At 38.1% G+C, this 17,035-nt stretch overlaps 1 protein-coding gene and 1 long non-coding RNA gene across 2 annotated transcripts in view; both read left to right on the top strand.

The window, feature by feature from the left end:
• Gm35507 overlaps nucleotides 1-6,113 on the top strand; it is a 52,055-nt gene extending 45,942 nt beyond the window's left edge. The window contains exon 4 of the long non-coding RNA XR_375943.1: nucleotides 3,730-6,113. This is a non-coding gene — a long non-coding RNA (predicted gene, 35507). The remainder of the gene's footprint in view (nucleotides 1-3,729) is intronic.
• Nucleotides 6,114-10,862: 4,749 nt separating this feature from the next.
• On the top strand, nucleotides 10,863-11,813 carry Olfr266 (olfactory receptor 266). The gene has a single exon (NM_146489.1). The coding sequence runs from the start codon at nucleotides 10,863-10,865 to the stop codon at nucleotides 11,811-11,813; it is 951 nt and encodes a 316-aa protein (NP_666700.1).
• Nucleotides 11,814-17,035: the final 5,222 nt, after the last annotated feature.

Here is a 17,035-nt window from a genome sequence, read left to right as displayed (position 1 = left end):
CCAGTATATTAAAATCCCTGGTCGTGTTTATAATTAGAATGAAAATCCATGGTATGAATCCAAGACACAAGCCCACCAAGCATTCTCTGGGGGCAGCATATATCTATAATGGCCAGGGATGTGGTGCAGTTGCAGGGGTGGAAACCTGGTTTCCAATACAGAATCCCTGTGCTGTTATAGATTATAGGGTTAAATTTCTTTGGTCTGATTGTAGCCATCTACATTGAGTGCTGTTGATGATCTGTGAGGAATCCCCAAAGGCTGCCACTCCTTCATAGTAAGAGAGTTAAGCATTCAAGCATGACCAACAGTCTTGTGTTAGATTGTGGTGAGAATAATTAAGAACCTGGAAAATGGCCTCTTATAATTGCAGGGGGTCCTGGTTTGGGATTTTGCTGGGACAAAAGGTGATGTGTTTGGATGAAGTGGTCAGTGCAGGTGGCAGAAGGCTTAGGAGGTGATCAATTTGGCTTTGCCAATACATTATGGGGGCCCAGTGGGAGTCTGAGTCCAACAATGCTGATCAGCTGTATGGTAAACAGGGCCCCTGGTCTTGGTGTGATATCTTGGTTTTTTTTTTTTCATATAGTTTTAGGCCCCATTTTTCCCATTTCTATCTGACTTTTCTTTGCTTCAGTGACATGTATGCGAACCAGATTACACCTATTGTCTGACATATAAGAGTTTTCCCCAACTCTAGTGAGCATAATATACTTATTTTTCCAGGGTAGGGTCTAGTATATAGTTCCAGTAGTTTCACAGCCCCAACTTGCATAGAAGTAATCTGCTGTCATCTCACATTTCTTTCTCTATGTTTTGTCTTGGTCATGCCCAGGGCAGATGAAGAGGGAGTATTTTTGATAAATTAGTCAGCCCAGGTTATTTGTAACAGTTTGGCCAGGTCAAAGACCAAATCAGGAAACCAAGTATTTGCTGGGTACATCTTAGAGGTTTGGTAGAGATGCCCTCAGTCCTGGTATTAGTTATTGTTCATGTCAGATTGTGGGACTGGTAAGGGTGATGCAATAGGCAGCAAGTTACAGGCATGCAGAATCAGGAGCATTGGAGTCATAGCTTCAGTGGATCAACAGGATGTGGTGTGACCTTCCGTTGCTCTTGCATCAATTCATCAGGGTGCCTCCTCTGGCAGGACTTCAACTGCTGGGCTGTCTTTCTCCAGGCAGGCTTAATGTGGGAGTGATGTATCCATGTCCACTTTAACAGCTGTTGTGGTCAGTATCACTGTGTGAGATCCTTTCCAGTGAGGTTCCAGAGTCCTGTAGTTATGTCTCTGAATCCAGACTTCATAATCAGAACCTGGCAGTAGTCCTGGAGCCTCTCCTTACCTTCAGCAGAGTTATAATCCCAGTTGGGTTGAGCCTAAGGGAAGGTTGAATCAATAATAGCCTGGATCTGGGTGGTTACCCCATTTGTCCCCAGAACCAATTTCTGGGCTGCTCCTGCAATGCTCTCTCTTTCCTCTGTTGTGAAGAGGACCCAGAGTGGTTGTGGCAGTTGTCATAGGTAGGCTGATAAGTCAACATAATTGAGTCTAAAAGGCATGTGAGAGCTGGTGGTTTTTCTGAAAATTGAGGGTTCTGCAGTTTCTAATTGCAAAGATCATTCCTGGCAAATGGTACATAGGTCATGAGCTGTTTCTCTGACATCTGGGGGTCCTGTGGTGGTTTGAAAATGCTTGGCCCTGGAAGTGGCACTATTTAGAGATGTGGCCTTGTTGGAATAGGTGCGTCCTTGTGGGAGGAAGTGTGTCACCATGGGCATAGAGTTCATAATGTCTGTTTACAGCAGTAAAACCTTAACTAAGAGAGTTCCTGTAGCCTGGAGGGGCAGGATAGTAGTAGAGTCAGCCCTCTAGGCAGTATAGGTTGGAATATGGAGTGGACTTCAAGTGAAATCAGGAGAATCAGGGGATGCTCCTCCTTCTGCCTGTGTCAGCTGGGGAGGAGTTGTGGTGGCAGGGACAGGGACATAAGGAGGACAGAGATCTTCCTTGGGAACGAAAGGGGGAGCAAGCCAGAGGGCTGTGACCCACAATCCTTCTGAGGAAGGAGAGCAGGGAGTAGTGAGATCAGTGACAAAAAGGGTCTCATCCAAGCAGCAGGCTTCTTGACCAGGTATTGCCATGTGATGGTATATGACACCTGGTCCAGGTGGCCCCTGGCATCATAGACAACAACTTTTACTCTGTAGATGGTGAGGAGATGTAAAGTCCCCTCTTCAGGCCATCCTACTTTGTAGGTGGGTCATTCATTCCTGCAAAAGATGATTAATTTGCCAGGATGAACAATAAGACCTGAATCTTCTGAAACTCAGCAGACATCCTTAAAATGGTTTATGACTGAGCCCAGTGGGGTGCTCTGTGCCTGTCCCATCTTAAGAATCAAAGAAAACTTGTATAAGAGGATGAAAAGCACAAGCAGAATACACACAGATCAGCACAAAAGGATGTTCCTGGGAAAGCCAAAGCAAAATGAAAAGGCTGTCTCAGACAGTCTTCTACCCTGTGCACAGGAGACCTAAAAACCCACAGCCAGTTCAGAAATCAGATGAGAATTAGCAAGTTCTCCTGCTTCTTGTTGTGGGTTGGGAGTATCCTCCATAGCCCCTGGCCTAGTGACAAAAATGTGTACACTTTGTCCCACTTAGCCTCCAGATTAAACCCGAAACAGAAACACAGAAATAGACAAGATGAGAGAGAATCAGGCACCCAGTTGTACTGTTCAGAAAAACACTCAAATATTCTGGCCAGGGGTCTCCACTGAATCCCAGACAAACCTCCAAATGTAAGAGTTCATGATTCACTGAAGACTAATACCCCAGACTCAAATATTATGCAAAAGCATACAGCCTTTATTCTGCAGGAATCCAGCATTCACGGGTCTACCATTCATCAAGATGGAGATGCAGTAGTGAGCTCTCAGGAACTATTTAAAGCCAATTGGTGGAATTTCAGGAAGAGTTAGGTAACCTTTGTGTTGATTGGTTATTTAGGACTCTGGGGACTTTTCAGTGGGAGACTAGAAATTGTTGCTAACTCACCCTGACTGACTATTTTTGCCTTAGGCCAGATGGTGGGGCAGCTTATAATTGACTTATAATTGGTCTTCCAAGAAACTGACTTGTCCAGACTTACCTAGTTCTGGGAAATGGAAAGGAAGTTCTAATTTCTTAAAATGTCTTTTTGGACCATGTCATGGAGTCAGTCTGGTTTCACATATGGTTGGAATTGGAACATCATCCCAACTAAAACAACCTGTCAGACAAATTAAATGTGTGGGGAGATCAAAATAGAACATTGCCTATATAGCCACAAACCTATGTAGAAGATATCTACTAAATAATGGGGAGCTCAGATTGATATTGCTTCGATCATAGACAATGGTTATCTATTTTAGCTGACAGTCTATATTGACATGTAATATGAATTGATTGTTTCTGTGTCTAAATGGATGAGAAGACTGACTTGTTGGGATAGAGCCTGGCATGGAATGCAAATGCCTTAGTGTCTAGATTATACATCGACTCATAAAGAACTAATTATATCTTTATAAACAGAAAGGGGAAATAAGATTAGCTGAAAGACAGTAGATTATGGGAAATATCCTGCTGAATTAGATCAACATATATATTTTTTAAAAATTTAAAAATCAGAATGGAAGTCAGAGAATGTGTTATATTGGGCAATATGTTTTGTCTATATGTCCACAGGTGATGAAAGACTATGGGTTTCATCAAAATTAATAAAGATCTGATCAGGATTAAGAAAAGCTTACACATAAAAGGCATGACTCAAGGAAGGAAGAAACACAGAAAGACAACAATGCAGAAAGCTGATTCTCCTCTGTATGAAAAGAGCTCAAAAAATCAGCTGGAGAAGGACATATCTTCACAAGACTGGCAGACTGAAAGCCATGATGCTGAAGTAGAAATTTGCTAAAGGACAGATGATCAAGACTGCAGTTATGAAAGCTCATTCCATCAATGGATCTTCATAAGTAAACATGGACTGTTAAATTTATGAGATTGATAATTATTTCTGCTGTAATAGTTAAATTGTGTTTGAGTTTTAGCTTAAATAGAAAGGAGGAAGATGTAGAAGCATTTTAATGATACCTTTTCCAAATTGAGTATATAATTAGTCACAAAACAGGCTTCAACAGATACAAGAAGACTGAAATAATCCCATACATCATATCAGATCACCACGGACTAAGGCTGGTCTTTAATAACAACAAAAAGAAGGGAAAGCCCATATACACATCGAAACTGAACAATGCTCTAGTCAATGATAACTTGGTCAAGGAAGAAATAAAGAACGAAATTAAAGACTTTTTAGAAATTAATGATAATGAAGGCACAATATAACCAAACTTTTGGGACACAATGGAAATCAACCTATATAATCCACTATCTAACAAAGTAGAAGAAAATAAAAAACAAACGAAGAGCCCTGACAAGACATTTTGAGACAAGGGACCTTCAAAGAGCTCTCTAGCTCATTTTCTGTTTGCCATATACTGCTGGCTTAACCTTAAGAGTACTTTGTTTCTTCGGTCTTGTGAAGATTCTATGCCCCAGTATAGGGGAATGCCAGGGCCAGGAAGTGGAAGTGGGTGGGTTGGGGAGCAGGGGAGGGGAAAGGGTATAGGGGATTTTCGGAGAGGAAACTAGGAAAGGGGATAGCATTTAAAATGTAAATGAAGAAAACATCTAATAAAAATGTCTTTTTCTTTAAAAAAAAAAAAAGAAAGTATTAACGACATGAAGAAAAAAAAAGAGTACTTTGTTTCTCCAGTGAGACTCCTTTAAAGGGAACTAAATTTTCCTTTTCCCGTTGGAGGTAGCTTCTGGGTTAGGTAAGGAGGGCATGAGTCTACTTCTACTTTCAGCTCTAGGATCTCAACTGGTATAGGCTTTTCAGGCCAAGCTGTCTTAGAACAAGTTTACAGGTGTATCTATCTTGTTTATTTAGAGGGCTCTGTATTCTTGGTGCCCATATGTGTGTGGATTTATGAATGGGTCTTCAATTTGATTCAGCTGATTAATAGATCTCTTTATGTGCCATGTTGTTTTTATTACTACAGCTCAGTAGTACAACAATCAATACAACTGGCTTTGTGAGTTGGTTTTATATCCAGATACTTTGCTGAGTTTACTAGTGCAGTTTTTAGAGTCACTTGTGTATACTATCCTATTATCTGCAAACAAAAATACCTTGCTTTTTCCTTTCCAATTTGTACCCCCCTAATTTTCTTCAATTTTCTTATTGCTCTACCTAAGATTTCAAATTCTATAAATATTTATGAAGAGAGTGATCAGTTTTTTCTTGTTTTTAATTTTAGTGGAATTGTTTTGAGTTTCTCCCCATTTAAATTGATAGCCATGGGCTTCCTATAAATTGGCTTTGTTATGTTGAGGCATATCTCTTGTATGTATCTGTAATCTCTCCAGTGCATTTATTATAAATGGATGTTAAATTTTATCAAAGACATTTTCTGCACCTAATGAGAATATCATGCATTTTTTTTGTCTTTTAGTCTGTTTATATGGTGGATTAGATTTATGGATTTATGTATGTTGACCATTGGTATGTTGACCTAGTGTAGCTCTGGGATGAAGCCTACTAGATCATGGTAGATGATCTTTTTGATGTGTTCTTGCTTTATGTTTTTAAGTATTTTATTGAGACGTTTTTGCATCTATGTTCATAAAAGAAATTGGTATGTAATCTTCTTTTACTGTTGACTCTTTATATGATTTGGGTATCAGCATATCTGTGGTCTTGTGAAACAAATTAGACAATTTTCTTTCCGTTTTAATTTTGTGGAATAATTTGAGGAGCATTGGCATTAACTCTTCTTTGAAATTCTGGTAGAATTCTGTGCTAAAACCATCTGGTCCTGGGTTTGCTTTTGTTAGATGAATTTTAATTTCTGCTCAATATATAAGGAATATACCTCAACATGAAGCATGTATCCATATCCTCTTTGAATTATTAGATTAAGTTCATGATTGCTACTTTGAAATCATTGTCTTATATGTCATCTAAATTGCTTTTTTTTTTTTTTGGAAGACTTTACAATGAGAGTACCAATGTTTGGTTGAGACTTGTTTTTATTATTTATATTTGTGTATTTATACCTAATCATCTGGAGTTAGATTGTTTTGCTTCTTGGTATAAAAATTGTGCCTTTATAATTACTGTTACTCAGTGTTGTTGAGTGGTTACCAGATGTAATAATAGGCTTAATCCTAGCAGGTTGACATTGATGACTACTTTTTTCCTCTGTTAGCATGTGTTGAACCTAGCAGCACCATGATCACCAATAAATAGTGGTTAAACTTGTTCAACAGTAGCTCAGCTACTCCTTGTTTAATGATATAAGTGGTGTTTTTAGTAATAGGACATTACTGTCAAATTGTGGAGTGTATCCAATAGCATAATCAATAGCTTATAATATTTTGTGTTTATTTTGGCCAATGACTCAATAAGATGTAACCATTCCTTAAATTAGGGTTTTACTTGGTAGTATGCTTAGTTGGGGGCATTCTCTCCCCATTATAGGTTTCGATAGTACATACTTACTAGTGTAGACACTTCAGTTCCCTGACAAATCTATCACAGTAAGGAGATGCAAGGTCCTATCTTTCTTCTGAAGGATAGAAATAAATCAAATATTTCTTTCAGTGATAACCCATTCTGATAAAGTATAATGCAACCACACATTTTTCAAACAGTACTCTTTACCAAGGTCTTGCAGACTTTCTCTAAGTACAAGCTTAACGTATAGCAAAAGAATGAAGAGATTTCCTGTGTGATGAAGGTACCTTGCTTTCAGATACTTTGCAAAATAAACAGATATTTCCCAGGTGAGCCATTTGGGAAATTTCTGTGTTTGACATCATTGGGGAGGTTACAACTTTACTCACAAAGGGACTAAACTTTACACAATGGAATAGATTGAGAAACAGGGTCAATATTCCACTGGCCTTCCAGATTCACAGTCCTTAGTTTTTAATGAATGTACAGGGAGGTGTATTTCTGGATAAAAGCAAGATTCCACACATCTAATGTTATTATTTAAATCCAGGGTAAGTGGACATGTTTTATTCTATGTGGTCTGGCTCTGCAAATTAGGAATGGACCTCTCCAAGTCTCTGATGGGCAAAGCGGATCTGTTCTGGTAATATACTCCCTTTCCCAGGTCTTAGTCTATATTTAGCTAGATTGGACTGGGATAAACTTCACTAATGTCCTAATTAACTATTATCTTATTAGCAAAATCAAATTCTTATCAGTTTAACACACTGCTTACATGAGTTGACCACACCTAGCATGAGTTCAGTGTTTTACTGTGAGATCCATTTTTGAATGAATCGATTGAGTGGCCATTGATGATATGTATCCCTTGCCTTCAGTTCAGAGAATGGGTTCCATATAGAAGATCCCTAAATTCACCTCACATCTGCCTTTGTTTTGTTTTCAATCTTGCAAATGAAAGTGACAAAACGTGCAATTTACAAAGTATTTGTGTTTTAACTTTGGTTGTGACAAGCCCTTTCTTTTCCTCACAAATTTGTGTATGAATCCATCCTGGAGAAATGGAATATTTTATGTTAGAACAATAACAAAGTCAAGTTTCAAAAGAATGTTAGAAACCTTCAATCTAAGCCAGACATGATGGTGCATATCTATAATTCCAGCACATAAGAACTTCAGCAGGGGGACAAAGTTCCAGGTCAGTTTGAGCTGTGTAGTGGGCACCTGTCACATAAAAAGAACAATGTAAATAATTTCTGATTGAATTGCTTTCTTTTAATTGTCTTTAAAGCTGTTCTTGTTGACCATCTCTAGTTAATGGAAGCAGATGTGTTCCACAAGGTGTCCACCATCTATCTAATGACAAGATTGCCTATTCTGGACAGAACTGAGAGGAAAGGAGGTAGTGCAGGGGAAGTCTTTTTTAGGAGAGATAAGGGAAGCAGGGAGAGAAATATATGGAAGGAAGAGAGAGGAGAGAAAATATATGGAAGGGAAGGTGGGGGATATACTATCACTTAGGAACACATTCTCTGGGCTCAATCATCTACCACCATCTTGCACTCCCCACTGAATAACTTGTTAGACTCTTGAGGTCCTAGAATGAAAAGTGTATGTGAACAGTTTATGTAAAAGCCTATACCTCTGGCTTTTTCAACAAAGCCCTTTCAAAGTTTCCTCAGTTTAGCTGAGGAGATTGTGATTGCAAGTTAGGGTAGGGAGGTCAGGTCATCTACCTTTGTTACCCTTGAAACCTCATCCACACAGAATGGGAGGAAATATATAGTTGTTCTTTCCTTAAAGTTTTCAAGCTTTCTCAAATACATTTGTGGTTGAGCGAAGGATTTGAACCTAGCCCATTTAGTTTTAGAGCCTGTGTTCTTAATTTGGCTCCATTGTGTTCTATTTATTCTGACTAAACTTTCTATTCATTTCAGGATTCTCTGTGCTATATCCAGGGTATGAAGCAACCCTGAGTAAGTGGGGCAATCACTTGGTAGAGGGGAAAGAGTAAGTTTCTGAGCAACTGCTCCAACATGCTTCTGAAAGTTTTTAAGATAATAGATTACTCCGATTTTTAAAATGATGATAAAGAAAGAATATAAAAGTAAATAAAAAACAGGTCCAGGAGACACTATAGAATATTTAAAGAGAATGATGCTTTTTATGGAATTATACTCAAAATTATACTCAAAAAAGGGCTTCCTCCCTCTCCACAATTTTTAAAATTGTGTGGAAATTTGCCCTGTGGAACTATTTTTATTTTTACCTTTGTCTGATGATGTAGACAGCTTTTTTAGCTACACTCCCAGATAGTCAGTGTTGTTAGCAGCTGGAAGTCCACAATAGGTTTAAATCTCATCACTGTCTCATTTTGCCTGATATGCATGGATAGATAAACAAGATCACTGTGTTCCCATATAAAGTGTAACTACCTGTAAAGTACTTGCAGTTGCGATGAGTTACGGTGATGGTTTTATGAGTCCTAGATTTTCAGCACTTGGAAGATTAGCTGGGGCAGGCATATCATTATTATCAGCAGCAGTATTCAGGAGTCTAGTTGTACAGTGTCACAATTGAACTTTTTTCTAAGATCTCAAATCATAGGTTTGTTTTGCAGCAGGTAGAGAGAAGTAACTTCTTCACAGCTTCCCTATATGAGCTCAGAGAATGAATCCTCAATGATCTCAGAGTCTGAGTCATTAGATATTAGGCATCCCGTGATTGTTAGAACTCATAGAGATTGCAGGTTAGTTCTATAAAACCCTCAGTAAGTTAGAATTCATATCCCATAGGATGGTCTCTAGTTTTCTACAGCAGTGTAAAAATAGGATCAGCATATTAACAAAAGGCTGTAGGTGTGACACAGGGCAAGAAAGATCAATTTTTAACACCATATTTCATGACCACTCATGGTTCAGGGCAATGCAAGAGAGATTTATATTTGCTATCAGTGGTCCTTCTAAGCAGAGTATTCTGTAGTAAACTTAAATATTACCAAAAAACCCAGCATAGTCAATGGTTTTCCAATATTTTATTTGTATGATTTTTACATTTTTTACATTCTTCTTCAAACTTTTATTTCATTTACAATGAAAAAAGCTGAGACTTGAGAAAGCTAGACCAAATATAAAGTCAGACCCGTGAAGCAGAATCCCTGGCTTTACTTAAGGCTTTTTGAGTTCTCATGGTAACAAGCCCTTTGTTACACCCACATGGTGCTTTATGTGCCTATACATAGATTTTTCTCACCTTACCTTCCTCAACCATATATTTTCTCCATAATTGCCATAAGAAGTTTCATACAGGATTCAGACCTTGAAATTAGTACAGTGGGTTCATCCTTAGAACCATTGCAGGAGTTGGGAGTGCTTCTCTGTTTACTTAGTGCTTTGTTGTTGGTGAGTGGCTTTCATCAAAGTGCAACTGAAGAGGAGAGCTAGGATTCCTTAACTCACCCAACAGTCCCCAAATTACACATATCATACACATAGTTGGTTACACTCTCTGGTACTGGATAGAACATGAGCAGAGTAGTTTGTTTTGTACTTTATCAACTCCTTGTGCTGTTATATCCAAAATGGGTATAACTTATTAAAGCCTTAGATAAAAATCTTTTAATTTGCCTTTATAATATCTGTTTAAAATTGTGAGATGATGTACTTGTTCCTGGTTATGCCTTCACAACCTGTAACCTTGGAATCAGAGAATCTCAAACTTCCTATTTAAATTCTTTAAAATGCCATGAAAACAATTCAGAAATGACCCACACCACACAAAACTCATGGAGAGGAAAATAAAATTTATATGAAAAGAGATTTCTTTAAATGTCTTAAATGACAGTTACTGTCACTGTTTAAAATAGAAGGGACTCTGTCTTGCATCCTTGTCTCACCTTGTTCTCTTTGTCATTTCACAAACATCCTCCTAGTTTTCTCTGTTGCACTTCCCTTTAGATTTTCCTTCCTGTCTAAAACTCACAAGATTACTAGAATACACTCAGGAAGAATGTGCAATATGCAGTTCTCTCTCCATCTTTATATTCCTCTAGCTCATATGTTTCTGCTCCTGATGAAGTGATGATACCAAGTAAGGGAAAAGGAAAGAATAAAGCTGCAAGTTCTTATTTTAAATTATCTTCGTTCATGTGATTTAAAGAAGTCCTCTTCTCTTCTTCACTCATAGAGCAGAGAGTAGAGAGAGCATAGAATAAAAACCATTCTGTTCACATTCTTGCATAAAGTAGAAACAGCTATATTATGTATGCTTTTATAATCGTGTCCTTCACAGAAACCAAAGTATGATGACCTTATCCTGGGAAAATCAAACGGTGATAGTGGAGTTTGTTCTTCGAGGATTCTCTTCCATCTTACAGCTGAATATTTCCCTCTTTATAATGTTTTGCATCTTCTACATCCTAACCATTTCTGGAAACATCCTTATTGTTTTTCTAGTGCTGTGCAACCATGCTCTTCACACTCCCATGTACTTCTTCCTAGTGAACCTGTCCTTTCTGGAGGTCTGCTACACCTCTAACATTGTCCCCAAGATGTTGCTGATTATTATAGCTGACCAGAAGACTATCTCAGTGGTTGGTTGCTTGGCACAATTCTACTTCTTTGGATCCCTTGCTGCAACAGAGTGCCTCTTGCTTGCTGTGATGTCCTATGACCGCTACCTAGCTATCTGCCAGCCTCTCCGATACCCCATCCTCATGACTGGTTCTCTCTGCTTTAGGTTGGCTATTGGGTCTTGGTTCTGCTGCTTCTTCCTCACAGCCATCACCATGGTCCTGCTGTGTAGACAAAACTTCTGTGGCCCTAATGAAATTGATCACTTCTTTTGTGACTTTGCCCCTTTGATCCATCTCTCCTGCATGGATACTTCACTGATTGAGACCGTTGCCTTTGCCACCTCTTCTGCAGTCACTCTGGTCCCATTTTTCCTTATCACAATATCCTACTCTTGCATCCTCATTGCCATCCTAAGAATCCCATCTGGCACAGGCAGGAAAAAGGCTTTCTCCACCTGTTCTTCCCATCTCACTGTTGTCACAGTATTTTATGGAACACTGATTGCCACCTATCTTGTGCCCTCAGCCAACTCTTCCCAATATTTACGCAAAGGTTTCTCTCTGCTTTATACTATCCTGACACCTATGTTTAACCCCATTATCTATAGCCTGAGAAACAGAGACATTCATGAAGCTTTGAAGAAATGCTTGAGTAAGAAGTCAGACTTTCTCATATGACATGAAAAAGAAAAGTACTATATGGCAGCTGCCTCTGATGGCTGTCGATGCTTCTGAGTTCTGACAGTTTGGGGGCTAGTATTCCATGCCATGGTCTAAGTAGGTCAAATCCTGTCCTGCATCCCCCCAAAATCATAGAACCTTATAAAAATAAAAGCCCATAATCAAGATGGAGTGATATGATTTTGACTAATTTCTTTGAATACTTATCGAAGGTCTAATATGCTCAAGGTACTCTGCTAGACATAAGAGATGAAAACATGAAAAAAATCATAGAGAAATTCCTTACTATCATCAAACTCACTGTCTAGTAAGAAGAAAATCATTAACCAAGTACTCAGTATAAAATTGTGAATATAAATACAAAATTATATTGATAAGATGGCCAATTCACATCTAGTAGAAGGGCCAAAAATCTAGAACATAGACAGCACCAAATACTGGTAAGAATGTGGCGAAACCTCTAATTTCTAGTAGACATTCAACATTCTCAGTCACTTTAAAAGATAGTTTTGTAGTTTCTTACAACACTGAACATATTTTTTCATTATTATTGAGCAATTATACCCTATGTTCTTTTCTCAAATTCAATAAAAGCTTATTTTCATAAAAGAAAACTGTACACAGATTTTTATAGCTGCTTTATTTATAGTTTCTCTAAATTGAATGCATCTTATATATCCTTCAGCCTATGAATAGATATGTCTAGAAAACAGAAAGTTATTTAGTGCTATAAAAAGAGCTAAGTCACCAAAGGATGGAAAGATACAGAGAGCTATCAAAGGAATACCACTAATGCTGCTGAAAAAGCCACAATCTCTGTGTTTCCAAGAATACAATATTCTTGAAAAGAGAAAGTGATGGAGACAGTAACAGGTGAAGTAGTTGCCAAACATTAGGGGGAAGAAGCATGAATTAGTAGAGTATAAAACAATTACAGGAGAGTGAACCTACTATGTGAATATGTGTCATTACACATTTGTTGAAAGTCAAAGAATGTACAGTATCTACAGTAAACCACAATTGGTTATTGGGTGATTGTGATGTCTCATTGGTTTAACAATTTGACCCCCTGGGTATGGAATTTGGTTATTGAGAAGACTGGGTGTGTAGGAACAGAGAATACGTTGGAATTTTTACTTTCTGTTTTGTGCTGAACCTAAAATCTCCATTAAATGAATTTATTTAAGATATTATTTGCATATCAGGGGTATAGAGCTTCTGTGTCTTTTTCTGGAATATATTTGACCTATGAAAACATCTTATAATCAGCATAAAGGAAATGTACATTTATACAGTAGAGTATTACTCAACTGTTAAAAAATAATGAAATTTGCAGGCAAATGGATGGAATATAAAAGAAATCATCCTGAGTGAGATAACCTAGACCTAGAATGATAAACATGGGATGTATTTGCTTATATGTGGATATTAGTTGTTAAGTAAATGATAACCAAGATACAATCGGTAGACTAGAGAGGTTAGGTTAAAAAGGAAGATCATAGGGGTGGGCACATGGATCTTCCTGGGAGTGGGAAATATAATAGAGTTTACTTGCAGACAGGGGGTGAGTGGATAGGAACAGAGAGTGTGAATCAGGTAGAAGGGAAGGTGGGGTAGGGGGGAGGAAGCGTGGGGAGAGAAGGCTGGAATTGTGGGCATCTGGGTGGTGGTGTAGAAATCGATTGTAGTGGAAACTTCATGGAATATATGAAAGCGATCCTAATGAAGACTCCCAGTAATGAGGGATATAAAAATCTCAACTGCCCATCTCTTGTCTCCAGGTAATATTTTCAGTGGCAGAAATTGGTTGAGTTGTTGGCTAAAGGAGATCCCATGAAATACCCAAATATCCCAGGCTGTGGCTAAAACAAAGGATTTCTCTCCACAAACTGACAGTGGGGCTCTATTGCCAAGGACAACACCCACACAACTCATTTAGTATGGTGAAGTTGAGCTAGGGCCTACATGGAACTCTCATTCCTATGTTCTAGTCACTTCAGTGTGGGAAGGTACTCTGCAGGGTACCAAAACAGAAATGTAGACACCAAGCCAGTCACTAAACCTCTAACTTACAATCTGTCCTACCTGCAAAATATGCTAGCGCAATGGTGGCACAGAATTTGTGGGAGTAGCCAACCAATGCCTGATGTGACTTAAGGCCCATGCCACATGATGGACCTATACCTGACATTGCTTGGATAACCAAGAACCAGAGACTAGATATCCCAGAGACCTAGGGTAAAACCAAATACTAGTAGTCTAAAAATATCAATAAAGTGACTTCTATTATATTCTGTTTACATAGATCTGCCTTATTCATTAATTCACGTTCTCCCCTGACACTTTTTGTTTAGAAATAGAAAAAAATGAAAAAGAGGGTTTTTCTTGCAGAAGATGGGAAGAAATGCAGAGACCCATAGTCAGACATTATGCAGAAAGTATAAATCATGAGGTCTCCATCAAATCCCTCCCCTAAAAGCTTGGAAACTTCCATGGAAGAGGAGGTAGAAGGAGTGTAAGGGTCAGAGGGGATGGAGAACACCAGAAGAACAAGACTTTTTAAATGAAATAAGCAAGGCACATATGAGCTCACATAGAGACTGAAGCAGCAAGCACAGGACATACATGGGTCTGTCTATGCCAGGTGCTTTCTTTATATGTTACAGCTATTAGCTTAGTTTTCTTATAGGAATCTTGACTATGAGAACTTGCGGGTCTCTGACTCTAGTGACTGTCCTTGGAACACTTTTCCTCCCTTTGGTTGCCAAAACTTCTATATGGTATTTTTCCTTCACCTTATATTTTATCATGTTTAATTATTATCTCTTAGAAGCATGTTCTTTTCTAGTAATAAGAGACAGAAAGCAAGTGAATCCAGAGAGGAGAAGAGGTTGGGATAAACTGGGAGGTCTATAGGTAGGGGAAACTATAGTTAGAATATATTATAAAAGAAAAGAATCTATTTTCAATAAAAGAGAAAAATAAAAAAAATGAATGTGGGGAAAATTTTGTGGAATGAGGAATACTTTTGGATGAAACGATAGGTAAAACCCATATATATATATATATATATATATATATATATATATATATGAAAAGCCCCTCTAGGCAGGTCTTAAGATTAAGACTGAAAACCCAAAATTTTTAGGACAACCTCTCATTAAAGAGTACAGTATTAAAAACACATACATGAATTTTAGAAACTAAAATCATTTGGAACATATATAACTATTTCATTACACATCTTTTTTTCTGTAGTTGAACAATAATGTCTGATATGAATGTTCCAATGTATATATTTAGGGTTTCTTGAAAGCATTTACAGGTACCATTGTAAGAAAATGAAAAATTTACAATTAATTATATACTTATACGTGTATGATATTTACTATGATTAATTTCACATAAAACTAATATGATAGAGATTGAAGAACAAAGGCTCCTCTATACCAGTTGTCCTGAATCAGGTGGACAACTGTTTCAGGGTTTTCTCTCACCCAAATTCCACCTAATAAAATTCTGAGAACATAAAAAAAATCTTATAATCCTTTGTACTCTAGGATTTAGAAGTAGGAAAATGAAGATGTACAGAAATGAAGCCAATTAAAGAACTATGGCAATATCTCCAGTACAGTCTCCTCTGTCACTACAACAGTAAGCCCAATCAAATGTGAAGACATTGCATTTATGTAATGCCATTCCCTGTTGCCAGGCTTTCTGTGAGACTCTCCCTTTCTGCTGGGCCTGCTTTCAGTAGTTACAAAATAGGCTGTGCTGAATATGTTCTTAATTCGAAATCAGCTTAGTTCCAAGTTCTTAGTCTGAGTCAGCTTCAGAGAAGAAAAGCTGATGGCAGCGCTACATACTCAGATATTGTCTGTTTTTTGAAAAGTATACATTACTAGTTCCTAGAATAGGAAGATGTGACCTTGCCATCACATCTTAACCAGTTGAGCTAAGAGATTATTTTCACCATTTGTAGAGGTTAGTCAGGAACTGAGCTGTGTGTGTAATAGCACATTTATACCTCATGAAAGCACATGTACATTTTACGTTTTCTTTTCAGACCAAATTACCTTCTTCTTGAATCTCACCTAAATTTAGGAGAATATTGTTGATATTATAATGTGTTTCAAGAAGTAAAAATTGACAGATTTCAATTATCTGTAGGTTGCTCAACTACAACAAATTTTCAATAGTGTATTTGGAGGAATGGAGTGAGAGATAGAAGTAATTTTCTGAATCCTGGGCAAGCTTTAAATTCAAGCTTTACTTATCTACCCCATTTAACACCATGGATAAGTTACCAAACTCATGAATCTTAGCATTTCTTCTTTGTGAAGAAAGAAACACTATATTTACCCTTGACCTGTCTAAATGAAGTCATGGGCAGCATATAGGCTGGCTCACAAATTATGACAGTATAAATGAGAATGGTCCCATAGGTTCATACATTTGAATGCTTGGCTCCCCAGTTGGTGGAATGGTTTAGGAAGGATTAGGAGATATAAACTTGTTGAAGGAGATGTGTCCCTAGGGATGGTCTTTGAGGTCCCATAGCATTCCCTGTTAGCCCTCTCTGTCTTATGCTCACAGATCAAGTATAAACCTCAGCTAATGTTCCAGCACCATTGCCTGCCTGACTGCTGCCATTCTTCCTGTCATGATTTTCATGAACTCTAACACCCTGAGACCATTAAGTCTCCAAATGAAACAGTTTCTTTCATAAGTTGCCTTGATCATGTTATTTGTTTTTTCAGGAGGAGAAAAGAAACTAAGACATGAATAGGGTCTAGAAGATGAAGAGCTCAGTAATTCTTCCAGTTTTCATCTTCAACACAAACCCTTGAAAGAACCTATTATTCTGTAGTTATTGACTTTGGATTTTGTGATGGCTATTCCTGGTTCTTAACTTGACTACATCTGGAATGAACTACAGTCCAGAAATGGAGGGCACACCTGTGCTTCAGATCTTGAGGCTGGAAGACACAGGTTTCTTACCTGGATCTTGACATATAGACCTTGAAGCATAGTGGTCATAAAAAGTTTAGCCCCAGGCAAGCTAGCACACACCTTTAATCCCCAGATACTGAGGGAAGCAGATCTTTGACTTCAAGGTCAGCCTGGGACAAAACAAGTTCCAGATCCACTTGTGGTGGTTCAGACTTTTAAACTGGGCCACACCTTCTGCTGGAGGGCTACATGAGGACATTGGAAGA

The sequence above is a fragment of the Mus musculus genome, chromosome 3 (genome assembly GCF_000001635.26).
Source record: "Mus musculus strain C57BL/6J chromosome 3, GRCm38.p6 C57BL/6J".
Taxonomy (NCBI): domain Eukaryota; kingdom Metazoa; phylum Chordata; class Mammalia; order Rodentia; family Muridae; genus Mus; species Mus musculus.
The sequence above is the reverse complement of the archived record's forward strand: the minus strand, read 5'-3'. Positions and strand labels throughout refer to the sequence as shown.

Bases quoted from the DNA above. Each gene is read 5' to 3' on its own strand.
- Olfr266 (NM_146489.1), top strand. From the start codon at position 10,863: ATGATGACCTTATCCTGGGAAAATCAAACGGTGATAGTGGAGTTTGTT.